The sequence below is a fragment of the Drosophila grimshawi genome, unplaced genomic scaffold (assembly GCF_018153295.1).
Source record: "Drosophila grimshawi isolate 15287-2541.00 unplaced genomic scaffold, ASM1815329v1 contig_80, whole genome shotgun sequence".
Taxonomy (NCBI): Eukaryota; Metazoa; Arthropoda; class Insecta; order Diptera; family Drosophilidae; genus Drosophila; species Drosophila grimshawi.
The window spans coordinates 964,689-991,617 of record NW_025063639.1 but is presented as its reverse complement, the minus strand read 5'-3'; the positions used below and the strand labels follow the sequence as shown (position 1 = coordinate 991,617).

General features: G+C 34.2%; 2 protein-coding genes across 2 annotated transcripts; both read right to left on the bottom strand.

The window, feature by feature from the left end:
• Window positions 1-2,436: 2,436 nt before the first annotated feature.
• Window positions 2,437-26,654, bottom strand: LOC6570276 (calcium-dependent secretion activator). The gene is made up of 24 exons (XM_043215880.1): window positions 26,576-26,654; window positions 25,892-26,335; window positions 24,172-24,292; window positions 23,755-23,922; window positions 23,242-23,417; window positions 22,938-23,169; window positions 22,628-22,878; window positions 22,378-22,392; window positions 22,075-22,305; window positions 21,873-22,017; window positions 21,702-21,808; window positions 21,383-21,558; window positions 21,097-21,303; window positions 20,857-20,993; window positions 20,607-20,794; window positions 20,263-20,290; window positions 19,650-19,922; window positions 17,933-18,089; window positions 17,415-17,556; window positions 12,551-12,709; window positions 11,325-11,634; window positions 10,880-11,260; window positions 3,402-3,524; window positions 2,437-3,324 (listed from the first exon to the last, which is right to left on the bottom strand). Exons 2-24 carry the CDS (start codon window positions 26,284-26,286, stop codon window positions 3,109-3,111), a joined length of 4,338 nt encoding a protein of 1,445 aa, XP_043071815.1. The 5' UTR covers window positions 26,287-26,335; window positions 26,576-26,654; the 3' UTR covers window positions 2,437-3,108.
• On the bottom strand, window positions 10,056-10,538 carry LOC122322806 (calcium-dependent secretion activator-like). The gene is made up of 2 exons (XM_043215882.1): window positions 10,443-10,538; window positions 10,056-10,382 (listed from the first exon to the last, which is right to left on the bottom strand). Exons 1-2 carry the CDS (start codon window positions 10,499-10,501, stop codon window positions 10,166-10,168), a joined length of 276 nt encoding a protein of 91 aa, XP_043071817.1. The 5' UTR covers window positions 10,502-10,538; the 3' UTR covers window positions 10,056-10,165.
• Window positions 26,655-26,929: the final 275 nt, after the last annotated feature.

The window sequence follows — 26,929 nt, the reverse complement described above, 5'->3', positions numbered from 1 at the left end:
GAGTTTGGTCGTTCCTCCCCTCCTTCTGATTGTCCGGTTGAGATATGGAACTGACGTTGCATTTTAGGAGGTTGTCCACTGGGTGCGTTGCTAGGGTGCTTTCCAGTGAAATCATTGGTCCTTGGCTTATTCATGTAATTGACATTTCTTGTTCTAATGGAGTTATCTATTTCCATTGGTACGGGTTTTGGTTCTGGTTTTGTGAAAGCAGGGCGCGGAGGCGCTTGGTACCCCTGTCCAGGGTTGAAGGCTTGTGGCGGCAGTGTGTATTGGCCACGGAATGGTTGAGAGTAATGGTTACGTTGCTGTAACATCTGATGATTCATATTCGATTTGGGAATTTGGTATAAATTTGGGTTGAAATTCCTCCATTGTACAGGGTTATTGGTTTGGGACAATCTATGTAGTGGAGTATGATTTCTGGGCGGCAGAGGTGGTGTTTGTTGTCTTGGTTTGGGGAAAAAGGTATTTCTATGTTCTTGGTTCTCCACCAAGTCGCACAGATGCAAAGCGTGACTCAGGTCCCTTGGCTCTTTGATTGCCAGGAGTCTAGGTAGATCTCCATTTAGACCTCTTACGAACGTATCGAGGGCTTTACCCCGATAATTATTCGTCAAGGCCCTAACTACCTCCGGTGCGTCTTCTTGTACACTTATCTGGTTAAGGATGAGTGATAGTTGGTGATATACCTTCTGGTAAAATTCTTGCACGGACAGACGTCCCTGAGTTAGGTAGAACATTTGGTATTCGAGAGTTTTTAAGTCTCTTTTATCGGCGTAATGTTCTGTAAGACACCTGGAAATTGCTTTCCAGTTCATGGGTATGTTATAGGACTCGAGCACTGCGTCGGCTTCTCCTATTATTTTGTTACGGACTGATAGAGTTATTAGGTAGTACTTGTAGGTTTCCTCTTGTCCAACGTAAATGTTCATTATTCTGTCAACGTTCTTTTTCCAGGAGCTAAATGCAGTTCGGTCTCCAGAAAAATCTCTAATCAACCGCGTTATTTCTGGAACCTTTTCTTGTTCTTCGCCTAGTCTCGGACTGGTAAATGGAATATCAGTAAGACAGTCGCTAGCTTCGGTATTTAATGCCTGTCTTATTATATCGCCTCCATGGAGTGTTTCTTTTATCAGTGTTACAAGGGTGTCTTTTAGATTTTGGCTGACATAGGCTGCGTTGCCTACCTGAGTATTTCTTTGGGAGCTGGTACTGGATGCTCCCAGCTTCAAATTAGCTAGAGATTCGGACAATTCGTTTGACTGCATTTTGTAATGTTGTCTTTAACGAATTCAGGTGATTTTATATTCGGACCACTTTTTTTTTAATTTTTGAATTGATAATTTTTTTGGGCAGTTATTTAGTTATTAAGAATGATTTTTTGAAACTTGTTACTTAATCTATGATGCACTGAATCTTAAGAATTATTGTTATTCTTTGTTTAAAAGTTTGTGAGTCTTAATTAACTTATTTAGTTTTCTCTTTTGTTAATTTTTGTATCCTTGAATCCTTATTTTCTTATTTGATATTTTTTCTCTCTTTTGTTTCCTTAATTTTTACTTTTTTCTTTTCTGAATCTTAATTTTTTTATCTAATTTTTCAGTTCGCTTATTTTTTTTAGTTATTATTTTTCAGAGTTTAAATTTTTTCTTTTTTGGATCTTAATTTTTTATCTAATTTTTCAATTCTCTTATTTTTTTTAGTTATTACTTTTCAGAGTTTAAATTTTTCTTTTTTGAATCTTGGTAATTTTTAAATTCTCTCTTTTGTTTTCTTTTGTTGTAATTTTTCAAAACTTAATTCTTATTTTATTTTTTTCTCTTTTCCGAATCCAAATTAATTTTTTTCTTGAATCTTAAAAATTGTTCTTATTTACTATGCTTACAAGATAGTTAACATTCCGGCGAATCTCCCGCGATGATCCCTTGGAATTGATCCTTTTTGTCCCGCGACGCTTACGAGTCGAGACGGGTGACTTGGGTTCCTCCAGATACTTCTTTCACGGTACCCTGCGGACGGACACTACAGGGTTGTCGGCGGTATTATTGTGGCACCGGTACGGATGTATTTTGAAACCTTTTTGGGTTTAGATCTGCGGCTGCTTGAGGCGCTTTTGATCAACCCGTCTTGTTCGTATCTGCGGCTACTTGAGTCGCTTTTGATAGAACTGTCACTGGTCTTGTTCATATCTGCGGCTACTTGAGGCGCTTTTGATACCACTTGCCCTGATTTTGTTCGTATCTGCGGCTACTTGAGGCGCTTTTGATAGAACTTGGCATTTTTCGACACTGTCCGGTTTCGCGACGTTATGTTTGTATTTGTGCAGTGATTAAATCACTTTCACTAACTCACGATGACTTTTACATCCGTACCGGTCCCTGCTCGGGCGCCAATTAAACGAGTCTTTACGGTTTTTAATGAAAAAAAACCAGCTTGTTCTGTTCGGATGCTTTATTCAGACTGATTTTATAAACTCTAGCTTATCCTAATGAAACCTCTGGCTATCGATTCTGCTTAGTCGCTGCTGGTGTCAGTTGTCCATTCTGGGTCCCGTGGTGGTCTTCAAGTGGAATGCGCTGAAGAGGTACGTGTCGTATTTCTCCATGCGCCTTAGCTGTGATCGTAGGCTCAGCATATTTACGTGTGAGTTCCGCGTTGCCGAAAGTATGCTGACGAGGCGCGCGTATTTTGTGACATTCATTCAAGTGCATTGGTTTAGGTTGTTCGTAATAATGAATGGGCGCGTACTTTATGATATTCTTTCAAGTGCATTGACTTGGGTTATTTGTAATGTTGAATGGGCGCGTATGTTGTGACATTCATTCAAGTGCATTGGCTTGGGTTGCTTGTAATATTAGATGTTGCTGACTTGTTTATTCAAGTGCATTGGCTTTAGTTATTTGTAATATTAAAAGTGCTGACTTATTTATTCGAATGCATTGGTTCCGGATATTCGTAAGAATGGATGTTAACTTATATATAGTAATGCTCTTTACATATATTCTTGTTTATATTATTATTATTATTATTTTTTTTTTTTGTTGGTGTTTTGGCTCAAATTAAGCTGGGAAGTGAAAATGAGAGATAAAGCTGGATATGAACTTAAATTTAGAACCAACCGCCGCTTCCCAGCTTCGAGCTAAGTCCACCAATGCCCTTGCCCAGTAAATTACCAACACGCCCAGCTACCACATTGGTAACAGCTGCCGCCTGCGAGGCACCTATCTTAGCCTTTGGCATGCCACCACGCGATGAGGATCCACCAGCACCACCAGCCTCATCTCCCGCATCCTCCTCATCCCCATTGCGTACATCGTTCCGTTTCTACACGAGAACCTTCAATGTGTTAAATAAATTCCTAGCAAAAATTAGAATTATATTTACTCATCGCCATCGGCTACGTCGGGCATTGTCAGGGCACAAGTCGCCTCCTCAGCAGTCATTCGTTGTATAACTGTCTGATATGATTTTGAATTCAATTTGTCCTCGAGCACACCCTGCAGCTCAAAGTCCGAGTAGATTTTCTGTTTTTCGGAATATAAAATCAAAACCATCATTCTAAAGGCAGTGTATTCTAATTGATATGAATAATAATAAATATACATTAAATATACATAAATTAACCTGTAATTGACTTCAAATTTATATAAATAATATATGTTTAAAAATTAATATATAAATATAAATATGCAAATTATTGGGCATATGATTCACAAGATAAGAAATAAGCCCGTTTTATCGAAACGTTATTTTTTTAGTTTTTTTGCTTTTTTTCCTTATTTATATATATATATATTTTAAACTTCTCTCTTACCTTTATGATGTGAGAGATGGAGGTGACCTGGGCGTAGTGTAGGGCATGATCCATACGCTCCGAGAGCCACGTAGAGAGCAAGGCGATTTGCTGGCAATACCATTGCTCGAAGAAGTTGAGGGTCCAGAGATCATCACCGATTTTGCCGCGAATCTGATCCATGTTATTGCGAAAGAAATTCACATAGCCCTGGCCGAGATCCTTGCCGGAACTGGACACATTCGTAAAGCTAAGAATGGAGCCAATTAGGCTACCTTCATCGTAACGGGCCTATTTTGACAAAGTCGACTCCAGCACTGACATAAGTTTGCCACTGAGGCCTTGTGTCATCGCCACATTCGCTTTGTCAATTTGATCATCAATTTTCGCATGAAATTTGTACTACAATAAATAAATAGATTAATTAATCGGTCATCATTCAATCATCAATAATCGCTGCACTTACCAGATCAATACCATCAATGGTAGTTAATTTAAAGCTTTGATTTTTAGCATCTAATATCACATTTACCATGGCGCACATCTCTGACGGTATTATATAATCGGTCGATATGAAGGCAACATTTTTCTTCAACCACGATTGAAACGATGCATCCGTTCGCTGTATACACTGCTCAATCATATCAACGGCCATCATTTTCAGCCGTTGCTCCAAATGCTGACGAAATTCCGCATCTGGCCAGTGTAAATCGCGTATAAACGATTGCAATGCGTCCAATTTCCAAAATAGATCCTCAGAAGTCGCACAGCCATTTCTAAATAATGGAAAATACAGAAAACAATTATGCAGTTATTTTTTTTTAATACTAAAAGTAATTTGTCTAAACCTACTCAGAAATATATTTGTATGTGTATATATTTATTTAAATGTTTATTTATATATATGATTTAAATATTTATATACATACAAGACTCAACTACGCAATCTTCCTACGTAAGCGCATTTAACATTTATGGCCAAAAAACAGCGTCCAAACAAATCTTTTGCATTCACTACAGGCAATAAAGCTATATTCATATTAACATTAATAATAATTTAAGTAGACTTAAATGTGATTTTAAATCTGCGTATGAAATTAACTTAGCTTGATGTCGATATTAATATAATTAATGTATTTATACATACATATATATACTATAAATGATGGATAAATACCCAAGTGCAATGCTAACAATATGTTAATGTTAAGCTGCCGCTAATGTTACGTAACGCAATAACGTAGGCTAAGGTGAGTGCTAACATAACGGTCGATCGTTCTCAGCTCAAGTTTAAGGTGAAATGTGAACTTTTAATTACAGCCAAGCCATAACGTAAAACAACAAAGTAAAAATTAGATATGAATGTTATACATATAATATGTATGTGAAGATCAGCAATTTATTTATTTGTGATATTTTTTATTTATTTACACCCACACTTATTACAGATAGTAGTTATATTATATGCATAGTAAACAAGAAAAAATCAAGCATTCACATAAGAAAATCAAAGAAACATTAAATTGGTAAATACAAAAAATAAATGTAGGACATTTAAATGAAAATATCAAATCAAATACGGTTTAATAAAAAACAAGAAACAAAAAACATGTTGACAAGAGAAAAACACAGTTTTTTAATTCAATTTGGGCGGTTTTTATTTTTAAACCGATTATTGTTATCGATTACTGGGAATTGCCTGAAGACGATGACGAGAGCTGTGCTCTTTTTAGAATGTCCCCAGCAGCAAATACCATACCACATTGTGTTTTGGGTTTCATTGAATTTAATTTATTTAATTTGAATTTTTTTTTTTTCTTTTAAGTCTTTCTCCAGTTTTTAAACAATTTCAAAATGGTCCTATTAATTTTGTACACATTTCCATTAATGCTAGAACCGAAAAGCTCAGTTTTATTTCTTTAACAATAGCTTCAATTTTAAAACGTTAAGATGCTTTTATGCTGCTACAATATATGCATACAATATACATATATATAATATATAAAATATATATATATACATACATACAGTGTCTCTCAGTTCATTTCGGGCAGTGTCTAGCAAAAATTTTAAAGTGCTATAAAGTTTAAACAAAGAAACAAACGCAAAATGTTTAAATGCCAATTTGTTTTATGTTATATCACGTTTGAATACGAAACTTAAGTTATTATTAAAATATTAATGAATTAACTAAAATTAGTCAAAAACTGAAAACATATCCAAACTACATATCAAAATTTATTTCGGACAGTCTTAGAAAAGTAACATATTTGGCGTATTAAAACTTAAATAAGGATGTTAATACTTAGTATGATATCCTTTAGCCTTAATAACTTCCCTTAACCTATTATTCATGGAAGAAGCCAGCTTCCGGGTCGTTTCTGGACTGATTTTGCTCCACTCATCCAGCAGAGCATTCTTGAGATCGAATCTGTGATTCCGGATGTTATTTTCCAGGATTTTGGGACTCAGCTCAGTATTGGACTGTCGCCACACATAATTCTATCCATCTGAACCAAAAATGTTGAATTTGGACTCATCTTCAAATATGAATGTGTTCCAGAACTCCAAATTCTTGTCCAAGTGGGTTTTGACGAATGTCATCCTTCCGTGGTACTCGGGCATTAAAGTCATGGTTGCGCAGAACCCGGCGCACAGTTTCCATACTGCACTTTTGCCCCATTTCATCCTGCACCTGTTGAGTCAGTTTTGGATCCGATAGCTTGTGATTTTCCCTTATTTTCCTGATGATCCTTAGCTCCTCCTGTTCGGTGAAAGTCTTGTTTGGTGCATTTTTGCCCCTGTCCTCTATCCGATTTTCGTCGACGAAGCGCCGAATGATGTTGAATACAGTTGTGGTGCTTAGATTTACCATTTTAGCTATTTGACGATGCGAATATCCAATCTTGAAGTGTTCCAGGATGAGATTCCGTTGCTCAATGGTAGTCCGTTTGTCCATAGTCCTTGTTGGCTGGTGGCACCCGAGATGCAGAATATAACTAAACTGACTACGAAGGATAGGTCTATTTATACCGAAAATAATCAACCTGACGAAAAAAATCCGGGTTTTATGGCAACCAGGTGTCCATAACGCCATTGTTCCAAATAATATGTAACCATAAATTAAGGTACTTTTTTACATAACTCGACCTAGCAGGTGGGGAAACCCCAGTTTATGGGGGTCATATAGTCATTTAGATGGTTAATATATGTACCTACCATCGGTCTTTGGAATTTTTGAAAAATATTGTATAATTAGTTTATGGCATGCAATTAAAATTTTTGCTAGACACTGCCCGAAATGAACCAATCGGAGAATGAATCAGAAAAAGAAAGAAAGAAAAATAGCTTTCAATATTAGCTTATAGTTGAATACACACACAACATATGTAATTGTATGTATGTATGTGTGATCACATAGATATGTTAACATTTAGCATAAGCGTTTAACATTTAAAGTTGTGAATTTCTATTAAATGTGTATGTAAAAAAAAACTAAGCCAACCATTCAATGCAGAAAACAAGTATAAATATAAATAAATAAATGTAAATGTAACTGTGAATTTAATTAATGCGATATTAACAGTAACAGTGTATTTAAATGTTACATACACACAAACACATATACATATGTAAGCACAACAATGTGTGTTAAGCCATTGCCAATTATAAAAAGACTGTTAAGTAAAATATTAAATTAAAACAAGACGTGTACATATATAACATACATACATAGCTGATATGCAGAGCTTTGAATCGGCCTGCTTTTTTCTGTGCGCCTGAGCTTTACAGACGTTCGATCTCGCGGCTCGTAATGGCACTGAGTATTATTGCTCCTGAGTCACCCTGTCTAATCGTGAGCGTTTTGTGTGTGTGTGCATGTGTATTTAAAAGCAGATATGAAGAAGCAGAGTTAATTACGATTTACGCTGGTTTTTGCATTAAAACAATAAGAATAAAAAAATAAGCTAAATCAATAAATTACACTTATTGGTTAACTGTTCCGTTTATTTTTTAGTAGCTCTCTAAACTGTAAGTAGGCAATAGTAATTAGTAAAGAGGTTAAATATAATATTAATTAATATAATAAATACACATATATATAGATTTACAAAGTGTTCTATATATATAAATAAATACATATATAATAAATACTTATTATTATTAGGGGGGAAGCTGCACCGCGACCTATTTGATCTATTGTGCCCACTTCTGAGCCTTATAGCTCTTCCATCAGCCCCAACTCCCTTACGAACGTAAGGATCTTTGTTGGGTTGAGGTCTACTATGTCTTTGCAATTGAAAACATGAGCCCCTAGGATGCTGCTTCTTCTTCAAATTAAGGCGACACATTCTGCCAGGATGTGCATCGAGGATTCCTCCTCTCTTTCACAAAACCTGCAGAGATCGCTACTATATATACCCAATTTTGTCAGGTGACTCCTTAGTCTAGAGTGTCCTGTCAATAGACCGGTAAGTATCCTAAGGCTGTTCTTTCCCATACAAGATTATAACCACCAAGGAGACATCTGGCTTGTCGGAGTCCTACTGCCTCTGACCAGCTCTGATGCCGTCTCCGTCTCTCCTCGTTTCTAAGATCCAGTCGTATAGTGTGTCTCCCTATGCCACAATACGGTTCTGGTCCTGTTAGGGGCCTTTCTGCCCCCATTCTTGCTTGCTTGTCAGCTGCCTCGTTTCCCGCTATGTCCCTGTGACCCGGGACCCCTCGTAGGGTGAGCCTGTTGTGAGTCCCGAGCAGGTCTAGCTTTGAACGAACTTCATGGACTACCTTCGATGTTATCTTAGTCCCTATTATAGCTTTCAATGCTGCTTGACTATCGGATAGGATGGATATATCCGTATTCCGATAGTTACGTTCTATGTTGAAGTCCGCACACACCGCACTCTCCCTATCGCACACACCTCAGCCTGAAATATGCTGGTGTGCTTTCATACACCCACACTTATTACACAGATAGTAGTTATATTATATGCATAATGAACAAGAAATAATCAAGCATTCACATAAGAAAATCAAAGAAACATTAAATTGGTAAATACAAAAAATAAATGTAGGATATTTAAATGAAAATATCAAATCAAATACAGTTTAATAAAAAACAACAAACAAAACATGTTGACAAGAGAAAAAACACAGTTTTTTAATTCAATTTGGGCGGTTTTTATTTTTAAACCGATTATTGTTATCGATTAATGGAAATTGCCTGAGGACGATGAGAGCTGTGCTTTTTTTAGAATTTCCCCAGCAGCAAATACCACACCACATTGGGTTTCATTGCCAAACAAAAGTAAAATTGCTGTATAATTTGAATACATATATATGTATATATATATATGTATATATATTGGAATATATCAATTCATCTGTTCGTATATATTTATTCTTATATATTAACATAAATACATACATACACACTTTTAAGTTTTTTTTTAATAAATAACTAAAATGAACGCTAAATGTTGAATACATTTTTTATTTGCAATCATTAAAACGTAAGCAGAATATAAATTTATATATATACATAAATATATATATATATATATATATATTTATATATCTGATAGATATAATTGCTTAAAGTGAAGAGTTGACGTTTAATAAAAATTATTTATTTATTTTTTGTTGCCAGCTGCTTATGTCATTTATTGTGGTAAAGGCCAAATATATATTTATATTATGAAGTTAGATATTATTTTTTAACCATAAACATTTATACATAATGTGGGTAGATAGTTTATTTAATCTCAGTCTGCACTAAAACAAACCGATATATATTTTTAAATTAAGCTCAAATGAAGGGAACACAAATTTTCCCGCCATTGTTCTTATTTTACATAATACAATTGTTTATGCTGGAAGATTATTTTGCTAGATATTGTACTAAACAACAAACCAAAAAAAGTAATGCTGCTGATAAAGAAATATGCATGTAGTATAATTTAATAAGTGAGAATTAGTTTTCCAATAATTAATTAATTTGTAAATTGTATATTTGATAATCGTATAATATATTTAAGAGGTAATATTGTTTACGATTTGTTTTGTGTATTTTTTTTTAACTGTATTTCAAATGAATTTTCAGTAATTGCTACAAGAAAGAACTGTTCCTGCTTAAAGTGAACATAAGTTGGTATTATAATACATTAAAAATATATATATTATATATGCTAAGACTGCTGGCCATATTAAATTGAGAATATATATAGATATATATGTATATATATATATATATAGTAATGCTCTTTACATATATTCTTGTTTATATTATTATTTTTTTTTTTTTGTTGGTGTTTTGGCTCAAATTAAGCTGGGAAGTGAAAATGAGAAATAAAGCTGGATATGAACTTAAATTTAGAACCAACCGCCGCTTCCCAGCTTCGAGCTAAGTCCACCAATGCCCTTGCCCAGTAAATTACCAACACGCCCAGCTACCACATTGGTAACAGCTGCCGCCTGCGAGGCACCCATCTTAGCCTTTGGCATGCCACCACGCGATGAGGATCCACCAGCACCACCAGCCTCATCTCCCGCATCCTCCTCATCCCCATTGCGTACATCGTCGCCGTTTCTACACGAGAACCTTCAATGTATTAAATAAATTCCTAGCAAAAATTAGAATTATATTTACTCATCGCCATCGGCTACGTCGGGCATTGTCAGGGCACAAGTCGCCTCCTCAGCAGTCATTCGTTGTATAACTGTCTGATATGATTTTGAATTCAGTTTGTCCCTCGAGCACACCCTGCAGCTCAAAGTCCGAGTAGATTTTCTGTTTTTCGGAATATAAAATCAAAACCATCATTTTAAAGGCAGTGTATTCTAATTGATATGAATAATAATAAATATACATTATATATACATAAACTAACTTGTAATTGACTTCAAATTTATATAAATAATATATATTTAAAAATTAATATATAAATATAAATATGCAAATTATTGAGCATATGATTGACAAGATCAGATAAGAAATAAGCCCGTTTAATCGAAACGTTATTTTTTTTAGTTTTTTTGCTTTTTTTCCTTATTTATTTATATATATATTTTAAGCTTCTCTCTTACCTTTATGATGTGAGAGATGGAGGTGACCTGGGCGTAGTGTAGGGCATGATCCATACGCTCCGAGAGCCACGTAGAGAGCAAGGCGATTTGCTGGCAATACCATTGCTCGAAGAAGTTGAGGGTCCAGAGATCATCACCGATTTTGCCGCGAATCTGATCCATGTTATTGCGAAAGAAATTCACATAGCCCTGGCCGAGATCCTTGCCGGAACTGGACACATTCGTAAAGCTAAGAATGGAGCCAATTAGGCTACCTTCATCGTAACGGGCCAATTTTGACAAAGTCGACTCCAGCACTGACATAAGTTTGCCACTGAGGCCTTGTGTCATCGCCACATTCGCTTTGTCAATTTGATCATCAATTTTCGCATGAAATTTGTACTACAATAAATAAATAGATTAATTAATCGGTCATCATTCAATCATCAATAATCGCTGCACTTACCAGATCAATACCATCAATGGTAGTTAATTTAAAGCTTTGATTTTTAGCATCTAATATCACATTTACCATGGCGCACATCTCTGACGGTATTATATAATCGGTCGATATGAAGGCAACATTTTTCTTCAACCACGATTGAAACGATGCATCCGTTCGCTGTATACACTGCTCAATCATATCAACGGCCATCATTTTCAGCCGTTGCTCCAAATGCTGACGAAATTCCGCATCTGGCCAGTGTAAATCGCGTATAAACGATTGCAATGCGTCCAATTTCCAAAATAGATCCTCAGAAGTCGCACAGCCATTTCTAAATAATGGAAAATACAGAAAACAATTATTAAGTAACTATTTAATCATTTATTTTCGATTTCATTCAATGCAGTTATTTTTTTTTAATACTAAAAGTAATTCGTCTAAACCTACTCAGAAATATATTTGTATGTGTATATATTTATTTAAATGTTTATTTATATATATGATTTAAATATTTATATACATACAAGACTCAACTACGCAATCTTCCTACGTAAGCGCATTTAACATTTATGGCCAAAAAACAGCGTCCAAACAAATCTTTTGCATTCACTACAGGCAATAAAGCTATATTCATATTAACATTAATAATAATTTAAGTAGACTTAAATGTGATTTTAAATCTGCGTATGGAATTAACTTAGCTTGATGTCGATATTAATATAATTAATGTATTTATACATACATATATATACTATAAATGATGAATAAATACCCAAGTGCAATGCCAACAATATGTTAATGTTAAGCTGCCGCTAATGTTACGTAACGCAATAACGTAGGCTAAGGTGAGTGCTAACATAACGGTCGATCGTTCTCAGCTCAAGTTTAAGGTGAAATGTGAACTTTTAATTACAGCCAAGCCATAACGTAAAACAACAAAGTAAAAATTAGATATGAATGTTATACATATAATATGTATATGTATGTGAAGATCAACAATTTATTTATTTGTGATATTTAAAATTATAAAATCGTCTTATATTTACTAATTATTTAAATTACTACTTGTCATAAGCATATTTAATAACATTTATTTAACATTTGCATGTGAACAACAACAGTGAATGTTAATGTTATGGCGCTAAAAAAGCTCTAGGATAAATATTATGCAGAGCAAAACAACAACAACGTAATGCAAATAGAGAGAGAGAGAGAGAGAGAACGCTATGTATGTAGATAAGAAAAACCTCATTTCATCAGCAGCCGCAGTTCGCCTTGGCAACTTCGGCACATAGAAATTGACTTGATCTTTCTTGCCGCTGAGCAGAGCGGCGGGGTTGAGGGCTGCCGTGTTTAGCGCCTGCGCTGCATTATTTAATGCGGTCGGATTCAAGGCGGCGTTTATCCTTTTATATATATATAGTGGTCACATCAGAATATTTGTTAAATATCATCGAAAAAATCATATACATACGGGGAATATTTAAAATTTGCAATGAAAATGGAGTCGAGAGAGCGAACGAGCGGGAGAGTGCGAGGATGGCAGAGCTTTTTTGTACTCTCTTGTATGTGTATGTGTATGTGTATGTGTATGCGTATGCGTATGCGTATGCGTATGCGTATGCGTATGCGTATGCGTATGTGTATGTGTATGTGTATGTGTATGTGTATGTGTATGTGTATGTGTATGTGTATGTGTATGTGTATGTGTATGTGTATGTGTATGTGTATGTGTATGTGTATGTGTATGTGTATGTGTATGTGTATGTGTATGTGTATGTGTATGTGTATGTGTATGTGTATGCGTATGCGTATGCGTATGCGTATGCGTATGCGTATGCGTATGCGTATGCGTATGCGTATGCGTATGCGTATGTGTATGTGTATGTGTATGTGTATGTGTATGTGTATGTGTATGTGTATGTGTATGTGTATGTGTATGTGTATGTGTATGTGTATGTGTATGTGTATGTGTATGTGTATGTGTATGTGTATGTGTATGTGTATGTGTATGTGTATGTGTATGTGTATGTGTATGTGTATGTGTATGTGTATGTGTATGTGTATGTGTATGTGTGTGTATGTGTATGTGTATGTGTATGTGTATGTGTATGTGTATGTGTATGTGTATGTGTATGTGTATGTGTATGTGTATGTGTATGTGTATGTGTATGTGTATGTGTATGTGTATGTGTATGTGTATGTGTATGTGTATGTGTATGTGTATGTGTATGTGTATGTGTATGTGTATGTGTATGTGTATGTGTATGTGTATGTGTATGTGTATGTGTATGTGTATGTGTATGTGTATGTGTATGTGTATGTGTATGTGTATGTGTATGTGTATGTGTATGTGTATGTGTATGTGTATGTGTATGTGTATGTGTATGTGTATGTGTATGTGTATGTGTATGTGTATGTGTATGTGTATGTGTATGTGTATGTGTATGTGTATGTGTATGTGTATGTGTATGTGTATGTGTATGTGTATGTGTATGTGTATGTGTATGTGTATGTGTATGTGTATGTGTATGTGTATGTGTATGTGTATGTGTATGTGTATGTGTATGTGTATGTGTATGTGTATGTGTATGTGTATGTGTATGTGTATGTGTATGTGTATGTGTATGTGTATGTGTATGTGTATGTGTATGTGTATGTGTATGTGTATGTGTATGTGTATGTGTATGTGTATGTGTATGTGTATGTGTATGTGTATGTGTGTATGTGTATGTGTATGTGTATGTGTATGTGTATGTGTATGTGTATGTGTATGTGTATGTGTATGTGTATGTGTATGTGTATGTGTATGTGTATGTGTATGTGTATGTGTATGTGTATGTGTATGTGTATGTGTATGTGTATGTGTATGTGTATGTGTATGTGTATGTGTATGTGTATGTGTATGTGTATGTGTATGTGTATGTGTATGTGTATGTGTATGTGTATGTGTATGTGTATGTGTATGTGTATGTGTATGTGTATGTGTATGTGTGTATGTGTATGTGTATGTGTATGTGTATGTGTATGTGTATGTGTATGTGTATGTGTATGTGTATGTGTATGTGTATGTGTATGTGTATGTGTATGTGTATGTGTATGTGTATGTGTATGTGTATGTGTATGTGTATGTGTATGTGTATGTGTATGTGTATGTGTATGTGTATGTGTATGTGTATGTGTATGTGTATGTGTATGTGTATGTGTATGTGTATGTGTATGTGTATGTGTATGTGTATGTGTATGTGTATGTGTATGTGTATGTGTATGTGTATGTGTATGTGTATGTGTATGTGTATGTGTATGTGTATGTGTATGTGTATGTGTATGTGTATGTGTATGTGTATGTGTATGTGTATGTGTATGTGTATGTGTATGTGTATGTGTATGTGTATGTGTATGTGTATGTGTATGTGTATGTGTATGTGTATGTGTATGTGTATGTGTATGTGTATGTGTATGTGTATGTGTATGTGTATGTGTATGTGTATGTGTATGTGTATGTGTATGTGTATGTGTATGTGTATGTGTATGTGTATGTGTATGTGTATGTGTATGTGTATGTGTATGTGTATGTGTATGTGTATGTGTATGTGTATGTGTATGTGTATGTGTATGTGTATGTGTATGTGTATGTGTATGTGTATGTGTATGTGTATGTGTATGTGTATGTGTATGTGTATGTGTATGTGTATGTGTATGTGTATGTGTATGTGTATGTGTATGTGTATGTGTATGTGTATGTGTATGTGTATGTGGATGTGTATGTGTATGTGTTTGTGTTTGTGTATGTGTATGTACAGTGTCTCACAGCTCATCAGGGACAGTGCCTAGCAACAATTTTAATTGCCTGCCATAAACTAATTATACAATATTTTTCAAAAATTCCAAATATCGATGCCAGGTACATATATTAACCACCATAATGAATATATGATCCCAATAAACTGGGGTTTCCTCTCCGGCTAGGCCTGGTTATGTAAAAAAGAACCTTTATTTATGGTCATAAATTATTTGAACCAGGGGCGTTATGGACACCTGGGTGCCATAATCCCGGATTTTTTACGTCAGGTTGATTATTTTCGGTATAAATAGACCAATCCTTCGTAGTCAGTTTAGTTATATCCTGCATCTCGGATGTAACCAGCCAAAAAGGACTATGGGCAAGCGGACTACCATTGAACAACGGAATCTCATCCTGGAACATTTCAATATTGGATATTCATATCGCCAAATAGCTAAAATGGTAAATCTAAGCAAATCAACTGTATTCAACATCATTCGGCGCTTCGTCGACGAAAATCGGATAGAGGACAAGGGCAGAAAGGCACCAAACAAGTTTTTCACCGAACAGGAGGAGCGGAGGATCATCAGGAAAATAAGGGAAAATCACAAGCTATCGGCTCCAAAACTGACTCAACAGGTGCAGGATGGAATGGGGAAAAAGTGCAGTATGGAAACTGTGCACCGGGTTCTGCGCACCCCGAGTACAACGGAAGAAGCCCTTTATAACCGCCAAAAAAATAATGGGACTAGGATGACATTTGTCAAATCCCACTTGGACAAGGATTTTGAGTTCTGGAACACATTCATATTTGAAGATGAGCCCAAATTCAACATTTTTGGCTTAGACGGACGGAACTATGTGTGGCGACAGTCCAATACTGAGATGAATTCGAAACACCTAAAGGCAACAGTCAAGCACGACGGAGGAAGTGTCATGGTGTGGGCATCTATCTCGGAAGCCGGTGTCGGAAATTTGGTGTTCATTGAAACAACAATGGACAAGAATGTGTATCTCAATATATTAAAGGAAAATGTACTCCAAAGTGTCGAGAAGCTAGGAATCCGGCGTTCTTTCCGGTTCTACCACGACAACGGCCAGGACAACAGCCAAGCATAAGTCCGGATTAGTACAGTCCTGGCATATCTGGAACTGCCCCCACATGATAATTCCACCGGCCCACTCTCCAGATTTAAATGTTATTTAAAATTTGTGGGCTCCGCTTGAAAATAACATCCGGAATCACAGATCCGATCTCAAAAATGCTCTGCTGGATGATTGGAGCAAAATCTGTCCAGAAACTACCCGGAAGCTGGTATCTTCCATGAATAATAGGTTAAGGGAAGTTATTAACGCTAAAGGATATCATACTAAGTATGAACATCCTTATTTAAGTTTTTATACGCCTAATATGTTACTTTTCTAAGACTGTCGAAATAAGCTTTGACCTGTATTTTGGATAAGTTTTCAGTTTTTGACTAATTTTAGTTAATTAATTAATATTTTAATAAAAACTAAAGTTTCCTTTTTAAATGTGATATAAAATGAAACAAATTGGCATTTAAACATTTTGCGTTTGTATTTTTGTTTAAACCTTATAGCTCTTTAAATTTTTTGCTAGACACTGTCCCTGATGAGCTATGAGACACTGTATGTGTGTGTGTGTGTGTGTGTATGTAGCATTTATTATTCTCACACACACACATACAGAAGTTGAGCCTAAGCTTAATTTTCGTTTCGTTTTGTAAGTCCAACTGCTTAACATTAATGCTTGCACACCAATAGCGAAAATATGTATACACATATACACACAATAAATAACAGTTGCGGCAAAAATAATAGCACATCTTTCATAAATAAAAGTTCTTTTCAATATATTTTTATTTTATTTCATTGAAAACTGTCAAAATGTAGTAAATAAATTCATTTATAGCAATCGTTTATTTACTTTTTCATTAAATTTAATTTATTTAATTTGATTTTTTTTTCTTTTTAAGTCTTTCTCCAGTTTTTAAACCTTTTCAAAATGGTCCTATTAATTTTGCCGCAACTGTATAATCTATGCGCTTGCTTTGTACATAATATATATATATATATATACATATGTATGCATGTATATTAATACATACGTAAATATATACATATTTGTAATATTCGTTTATAAATTGTGCCTGGGTCTCTTAAGATAATCACTGTTTTGAATTTATATTTATAGCCTTATTATAAATTATATTTATGTATATGAAATGTATTTATGTATGTATGTACATGCTGCCAAATCAATGCGATATTCTATATATATTTAGATAATATAGATTTAGACTTACCCCTTGCTTTCCCAACGTTCCTTCTCGAAACCCTTATGTATAGATTGGGCTATGGATGATTCCATCAGATCCACATAACGAACAACCAACGGAGCAAAAGTATCACGCAAATGCTGGTGAAATCTTCCATTTCGTAAGTTATCTAAAAAAGAAATCAATAATAACAATAATAACAAAATAACACTCACAAGAATTGTTTTAAATTTGTAAAGCAACTTAAGCAACTTATGAAAATATTTTAAAAAATGGCAAAATATTCTAGATAAAAAGGGAAACAGAAAAAAAACCTTAATTTTATTCAACTTTAACAGCCTATTTGAATTTAATTAAAATTTAAACAAAATCTATAAGCTTTAATAAAATATTTAAAAAAAAAAATAAAGAAAATTAAAAATAATAAATAAAAAATATATATAAATTAAATTTATAGGGGAAATACTAATAGGAATAATATTAAAAATAAGCATTTCAATAAATAGCAAAACGAAAACTTTGTTTTTTCATTTTCATTCACTTACCATCCGATCTTAGGTAATCGTTAAGTATTTGAAAAAGGGGAAATGAGTCCCAGGTATCTGGTGCTTGTTCGGACAAAACTCTGTCCATATCAACTGCGAATAGAGACCAAAATATTTCCGCATGTTCAACCAGTAGATCGCTGAACCAAGCAAATGCCTACATAAAAAACAACACAATTAAGAAAAGATCAAGGAATAAAGAAAGAATTAAATCTTAATTATATATGATGAACAAAACACTATGTGGAGTCTTAAATATATATATTCTAATATACGATCAAAACATATATATGGGGTTTTTGTTTTCTACACAATTCAATTTTCGTTAATTCATGAAATATTTACACATTTGTAGAAATTAATTGCACGCTTTATAATTATAATTAATTAGACTTACAGGCTGTTTTAACCGATCGATTTGTTGAAATTCGCAAAAATTAATTAATTCAATTTAATTAAGAAATTGAATTACAGGCTGGCTGTTAAGTTAGCCTTAAGCAAAAGCTTTAATTCAAGCATAAAACCTGCACACAAGGTACATATTAACAGCTCATAATTATATTATATATATTTTAACAGCTCATAATTAAGTTGTAAAAATTAGATATAAATGTATTTATAAATAAATTTACCCGGCTATTAAATATGTGTGTATGAGTGCAATTTAATTTCTGCAAATGTTAAAATATATTTTTATACATATTAAATATATATGAATATATATATTTTTATATTATATATTATGTGTTGATTATGAGTTATGAGAGGCGTGCATTATGTATGTATGTATGTACATCTATGTGTATATATGTATGTATGTATTTATATATGTGTGTGTGTGTTAATGTTAATGTTAGTTAATTGTTTATTATGTAGAAATGATTGCTGGTACATTTTTCAATTGAGATATTAATTAATTGCGTATTATAGGAAGACAGAAATAGATGAGCCTAAGTACAAAATACACTCACGCACGCACACATGCTTTTAACACTAAGACATCATATATATATCGGGGAAATGGAAATATGCCTCACATTACTAACATATGCTAACCAACCAGCTGAAAGCTTTTAGGCGTATGTATATATATATGTATGTATGTATGTAAGTTTTAGTCGCTCTGCGAATTAAGCGAATTAACAGAGAAGAGTAACAGAGGGAGAACGAAGAGTCACAGATAGTTATGTTAAACATTAACAGTAGCAAATCAAAATAAATACTTTTTACATACGATCACCACCTACACATATACACATAAGGCACATGAAGTATAAGAAGAGTAAGAAGAGGTATGTGCTTGACATGCTCATGCCCTGTCTCTGTTGTCTAACACTGTTAAGCATGCACACATAATGTTACATCGATCAGGACAAGCTTTTATACAACATACACACAACTTTTACAAATACATTATAAGTGGTGAGGAGGGAAATCAGGAATTTAAGTGATCCTAAAAACGTTTATCCTATTTACAGTAATACTAAATAACAGTGTACGTCGCTGCCTGCAGTTTATTTTAATTCTTTAATTTATATGCACACGCGACATGTGCTAATTATGTAATTTGAATTGCAATTTTTTTTTTGTTCCTTTTTGCCTGTGCGTGTGTGTGTGTAACTTCATGTATGTATGCATGTGTGTATGTTAGAAATGCAATGCTTATCTAATAAAAAGAGAGCTTTCGAGTGAGTGTGAGAGAGAGGAGAGTACGTGCCGTTGGTACTGGCGATGTGTATACCGCATGTGTTGGCATACAATAACGAAAAGGTGGCGCTCCATTACTAGCAGCGGTAGCAGCGCCATCCATTGTCAGCTTCGGCGTTGTTGATTGATCCATGCTGCTCGTAGTACCCTGATGTAACTGAGAAGCAACAACTGGTTGAGTAGAGGAAGGCGTGTCGCAGCAGCCAGCTTCTGTTTCTCCTTGTGCACTGTTCTCCTTTACTGTCTTAAGCTTTTCCTTTTTGATGTCGTGTTTGCTGCGCAGCTATTTTTATATATATTTTATATATATACATATATATATATATATATACATATATATATATATATGTATATGTATGTATATATGGACAAATTGATATGTATTTAACTACATTCGAGTTAAGTTCCTTCATATAGAGTATTTTTATTAAATGTCAGCTAATTTTCTACGGAGTTGCCAATCGAAAGCAAGAAAGCTTTCTACAAGCAGTCTTCTATTTAGTTTTTGACCGACTTGCCAATTAATAAAAAATAACTTCTTCAAGCAGTTGCCAAATTAAATGAAATAAAAAGGTAAGCTGCTACTAATAAAATTTAATTTTGTTTAAGGAATTGCCAATTACAAAAAAACCTGCTATTAATATAATCAAACTTTTTCAAGAAGTTGACAATTTACAGTAGCTAAGCAGATAATTTTTCAAGGGAACTAGTTCACTTTTGCGCCCTTTCTAAGAATTTCCTCAAATTTTCAAGTGTCAGTTAAAGATATATATATATATATATATATATATATATATATATATAATCGAGATGCGACAGGAATATGGATACACACACTTATTAAACTCAGCGAGTGCCCGAAGAAAAAGAAATCACACATTATTATATAACTTAGTGTTTAAATATATAATTATATACATATTTATATATAGAGATATAAATATTGAGTATTTGACAGATACTTTACCTATTGCCATGTACATGACTCGCACAGAATGCAAACGAATAATGGATCAGTGTCGGATCGATCATGTGCTGTTTCTCAGCACGATCCAACAGATCAGATAGGTAGCACAGGTGTCTATAACAGCCCCTAACACCATAACGGGCGCAATACTCATCCAAAACAAATACCTGACCCGGACTAAACCAACCCTGTTAAAATAAGTTAAGTATAATCAATTTACTTGAAATATAAAATATATTTATTAGCTTACCAACGATGCGTAGGGATCACTTAGGCGATATTCGAGCGTCAAGTTTTGTAATGTCTTAAAAAGTGTTGCATGATCGAAGGTACAGGGATCGGCACTTATATAATCCTCCATGCCATGCTTGCGCGCCTTATCGGCATCTAGATTAAATGTATATAATAATAAAAATAATATAATAACAATAATATATATATATAATATAATACATACACAGAGGTATTTTAAACTCTCTGACAAACTTACCACCCTGAATTTTTGACATTGCCGAATTCTTGTCCTGTGTAATTGGCGGCGTTGGCTTATGCGATTGTCCCGTTGCCCTGTACATGGCCATTACCCAAAGACTGCACTCGTTCTCATCGTCACAGGCAAATGCAATGCTGTCGCCTTCTCGTACCGCATTGAAGAAAAATCGACCGCCATTCAAATCGATGCCAAACATCAAATTTGCTATAAATAGAAATAAATATAGAAATATTATAATAATTAATATATACAAAATATATAAATAGTTTTAAATAGTAAATACCGCTAGCAGCTTCTATATAGTCCACGGTATAACCATCTAGCTGCATCATTTCGGATGGTTCCGATTTTTTTTCCTTATAACTGCACATTGCAAATGTGTATTGCGAGACTTGAACCAAGACAAAATAACGACGTTTCCATTTCTTCCACACCGATTTGCCAATTGCGAAGAGATGTCTATAAAAACAAATATTATTAACAAAATAAGTAAATATTAATAATACAAAAAGTAAATTTTAATAATAAAATAAGCATTAATAAAGCAATAATAAAATATTTACTATATTTTAATAAGTAGATCTCTACTTTTCTACACTTACCCACAATGCTTCATATTCAATGGTTTATCCAACCTACAGGCAATCTTAATTCTTACATCCTGATCGGGTAAATTTTTGGGCACAATCATGCGATGCCATTCGGGAGACTACAAGAAATCATTAATTATTAATTATTATTTATTTTAATTCATTATTTATCCCGTCGCTTACTTTGGAAGAGAGTGGCGTTGGTTTAATGGTCACTTTGCCCAACTCTTTGTCTTCCAGCGCCAACATGCCTGGATTTTCGGTGTACAGCTTCACTTTCACCACAGGCAAAGGATGCGTGGTCGTAAAATCCCCCTGAGTATCCCACCTGGATTAGGAATATATAATATATAAATATATAGTCTATATTATTTATAACACTCACATTGGTTTTGAGGCCTCGGCCTGATCGGTTTGCAACTTTTCACCGTTCTCCACCTCCATGGTACAGTAGACAATGCGATTGGGTGCCAGAGATTTGAGGCCCTTCACCTCCATCACAATCACTTCTAATTGAAAGGTCAGCACCACATCCAGTTTAGTTAATTGGGTGGTGCCATCCTCGGAGTCACCTTCGAGCTTAGACAGAGATCCATGCGAGCGTAGAATCATTTTTCTATTTATTTGTTATGAGAATAGAAGGTAATTAAACTTATAATATTAAAAGTAGATCTATTTTAATACTTACAAAAATGATGGTGTACTGTGACATCGAAATTATCCAGAAGTAGGCGCAAGAAATCGAATAGAAAAGCAGACAAGTAAATGTAAATAATTTAAAAATATATGTACAATTAATGCAAATATAATAATCTATAATATATATTTATAGCTTTATTAATATATTCAATTAATATATCATCAATTTTAATTTATAACATGCACATCTATAATTTATATCTCTATAGCATTAATATCTACAATTAATATACATTTACCTGTGATTATAGCGCTTCAATTTCTGTAGCCCATATTTGCTGTCCATATTGCCTTTGGAGACTGGCAGTGATTCCAGATTGGCCATCAGCAAATTAATGGACGATTTCAATTCCTCGATGTAAAGTGATTCCATTTCTTTAAGCACAAATTTTGGCATTAGCTTCCGATTCTTTTCCATTTCGCCAACACGCTGCATTCGACCATCCAATTCACGTCTAATCGCCGCAGCCTGCTCATCAGCCGAATCCAACTAAATAATAATATAAGTATTAATTTAAATACACAATTCTTTTTCAATTTAAAGTTTACCATCAGCGCATTAAATAGAATTTGATGTTCAAACTTTTTCACAGATAGAATTTGCTGAAACATATCGTAAAGTTGTTCCTTGGACAGGATTAATTCGCTATTTAAGGATTGTTGCATGCGTGAGGGTCGCTTTGTGTCCTCTTCGCCGCTGCCCTTCAGAATTATATCGAATTTGGCCATCCAAGATGTTAAAACAGTTTCCTTGCTCAAGCCATCAATTTCGGGAAGAGAACTATAAATATATTTATATATATATATATTATAAATATAGACTTAGATTAATGATTTCATATTTAATATTTACCGCACACGTTTCTCAATGTTGTTGCGGAAAACCTCACGAAAATCGTGCTGGGAGCATGCTCCGGATTGAACCATTTTCGTAACACGCTCCGATTTGAGAAAAACATCGTGATAGCTTTGCACCGCATTCTGAAAAGCTTCATCGGCCATTATTTGTGTTTCCCCCTTGAGAAATGCCTGCGAAAGAAATTAAATATATATATAATAATTAATAATAATAAAAACATAGTAATCGTTTTTGTTTTGCCCTTTTTTTAGCTATTAATGTTATTATTAATATGATTAATGATTTACAAGTATTAATTTAATAATAATAAGAAAAAATATACTTGTAAATGTTAATATATGTAATAATTAAAATATACTAATTGTTTTAGTTTTGACTTGTTTTTAGCTATTAATAGTAATAAATATAAATTAGTTACAGTTTTTCATTTATTAATAATAATAGTAGAAAAGTTTTAAAATAATTTTTTTTTTTATTTTTTTTTTTTTTTTAGCAAATATTGCTTGCCTGAAATCGCTGAGTGATTATCTCCAGCTGCTGTTTGGTTATCTTCGGTTGCCTTTTGGTCATGTCCGTTGGCTGCTTGGCATTGAATGGATACGATATGCAACGTGAAATAAACACATACAATTGAATGCGACGCTTGCGTTCTTCTTCTTCCCGTTCGTGTTTCTCCTGTTTAAAACAAAAAACCACATCGATAGATGAGTTAATAGTGTTTGCTTATGTGTACAGCTGTGCTCAAAATAATAGTAACACTGTTGCAAAGTATTAAAAACTGTTAAGGTAGTTTATTTTTATTTAAATATACAGTCACGCTCAAAATAATAATAACAATATGACCAATAAATTATTATTATCAAATAATATAACATGTGGCACTATTATTTTGCAGGCAAGTGTAACAGCTATAACGGTACTCACATGTGGATCGCCGCCATCGTGCTTATCGCTGACAACCGATGGCGACGGTGACAGGGGGCGTGGCAATGAGTTCGCGCGCGACGATCCAACGCTCTGGTTGAGGGTCTCTTGCGAAATGCCGCTAGATGACGATAGCAATGTTTTTTTGTTATTATTACAGCTGCTGCTGCTGTTAAAGCTGCTGCTGATGATGCTGTTAATGTGGCTGCTGTTAGTGTAGTTACTGTTGTTGTTGCTGTTGTTGGTGCTTAACAGTTGTGTTGACGGTGGAGCTTTTAATCTTAGCATGTGGTGAATTGCAGCTGCACCACCACAACCAACCCCCCCACCCACAACACCAGAATCAATTTGAAATTTTTGATTTGTATTTGGATTATAATGATGATGATGCTGCTGATAATCATTTTTTTTTTGTAGATGATGATGAGTTGCTGCCGCTGCTGCTGCTGCCGACGCTGGCGGGCATAATTGTTGAATTATAATGCGACTATTGCCGTGTGTTAATCTCGTTCTATAAAAATTGAACCAGTAGCAGAACCAGTAGCACAACCGGAACCGGTAGCGGAACCGAGCAACATCGATCAGACCAGTTCCCCGTTAGATGTTCGTGATCAAATGTTAATGAGATCGATGTGCGATGTTAGATAGTCGATGTTCGATATGGATGTTTTTTTTTTTTTTTTTTTAGTAGATTTTTGTAGTTTATTTTTTTTTGCCAATTTTTAAACCATCCACACTCAAAAATCGTTGCATGAATGTATGTATATATATATTTATATATTGGTCATTTAATTATATATATACATATATATATATATATATATATATATATAGTTGTGCGTTGTAATTATTATTGTAATTGTTATTAGTTGTTCGAATTGTTAAGTTTTGTTTTTTTGCGTTGTGCCAATATTTAATTTTTTTTTTTAATTAATTTTTATATATTTTGTATATATTTTTTTGTGCATAATTTGGATGAACGTTGAAAACCCGAAAAAAATGATTATATATTTATATTGAGAGTTAAGTTTTGCAATTCAATTTATTGTGGACAACAATTAAAATAAAAAATATTTTTCAATTAAACGATTGAAAAAAAAAAAACAAGTAAGAAAGCTCGTAGTGAGAGTGAGCAAGAGAGAGATAGCTCTGTGGTTGAATTTGATTGGCTGACAGCGCTTCTACCAGCGAGCTTCGCTTACTCGTTTCTTAAGCGGGCAAAACCTATCCAGCAACAACAAATAAGCATGCTGTGATCAACTAAGAAATACCATGCAGCCAGATTTTTCTTATTACATGTTATTTAAATTTAATTATAATAAGTAAACAAGTCTTAATAACATTAAGCTGATATATTAATTAATAAAATATATATTATTTTACTTTTATTTTAAATGGCTGCAGTTTATTATGATTTAATTATTTTTTTTTTTTATTATTAATTAACAAGTATTAATAAAATTAAATAAATTACGCTAGTTGTTGCATAAATAAAATTAAAGCTAATCAATAAATGGCTTAAGTATCTTTTTTCCTTCTTGAGCAATCTTACTTGTATAGAAAATGATATATATATTATATATATATAAGAAAATGAATGCATTTGTCAGCATATAAAGTGATTTAGCCACAAAAATTCGCTTTATTTTACCCAACAAACAAAAAAACAGCACATTTCACAAATATTATTTTATACATACAAAAAATTATCAACACAAACCTGGGAATACCGTTATTGGGCACTTCAAGGTTGCCACCTTCTCCACTCAGCTGGCTCTGCTCATTTTTTGTTGATCCGCCCCCACCCCCTCCACTGACGATACTGCCCTCGAAACGGTTATTTGCAGTTGCCGCCATTGTTTGTCTTTGATTCGCAGCATAGTCACCATTTTGTATATGCGAACCGGTTGAGGAAGCTGGCATGGCTGTCGTTGCAAGGCTCGCCGCCCCCGGCGACGACGTCGATATCGATGATGATGATTGTGCGGCGGCGGCGGTTGCTGCCGCGTTACCGCTAGGTGGCGCTTTGTGCGCGGCACCAATACGCCCCTTGTGCGGCAAATTAACAACGGTATCATCGTCGCCATCTTCCTCACTCGAGCTGGGATCAATCATGGCCGATGCTGGCGAAGCTTTTTCTCACGATTAAAATTGTCGAAGAGCCCTGCGCAAAGTAGATAATAAATTAAATTCAATTTTTTTTATTCATATTATTTATTCATATATCTTTATATTTATAGTATTCTGCTTCTTGTGCTTAAATAATACACATACACGTAAACAGAAAGTGAAATGGGTGGAGGGGACTAAGCTCATCCAAGTTTGTCCGTTTGAAATGGGCAACTAAGACCCAAATAAAATCCACCACATTCCGCACACACTCCACACACCCGCTCAAACCCACCTTGAACCAGTTGGAAGCATGTATTACGCATAAGGGTGGAAAACCCACATGCAAGAGCGATAGAGGGAAAGTGTATTGGCTGTTAAAAAAAAATACTCACTGTTAAAATATATGTACAAATATAACGTGTATAACGGTTAAACGCTAGTTTGCATACACAAACAGACACACATACAGATTAACATTTGCATTAACATTAAGATATTCGCATAATTGTATATACATACATATTTATAGCCGTGGGTGGTAACAGAATTTAAACATACTTACAAATACACACACTCACATACATATATATACATGTACATATATTTGTACCATTTTAGCAAAATTCCAATAGCCAATAAAAAAGAA

What these genes read in the sequence shown, in the direction of transcription:
- LOC122322806 (XM_043215882.1), bottom strand. Translation starts at nt 10,501, where the DNA reads ATGACTGCTGAGGAGGCGACTTGTGCCCTGACAATGCCCGACGTAGCC. An exon ending in GACGTAGCCGATGGCGATGA is followed by an intron (nt 10,383 to 10,442) that starts GTAAATATAATT and finishes GTTCTCGTGTAG; the next exon opens with AAACGGCGACGATGTACGCA.
- LOC6570276 (XM_043215880.1), bottom strand. Translation starts at nt 26,286, where the DNA reads ATGATTGATCCCAGCTCGAGTGAGGAAGATGGCGACGATGATACCGTT. An exon ending in CGATTACCTAAGATCGGATG is followed by an intron (nt 17,557 to 17,932) that starts GTAAGTGAATGA and finishes TTTCTTTTTTAG; the next exon opens with ATAACTTACGAAATGGAAGA. An exon ending in GCGGCTGCTGATGAAATGAG is followed by an intron (nt 11,635 to 12,550) that starts GTTTTTCTTATC and finishes TCCATTATTTAG; the next exon opens with AAATGGCTGTGCGACTTCTG.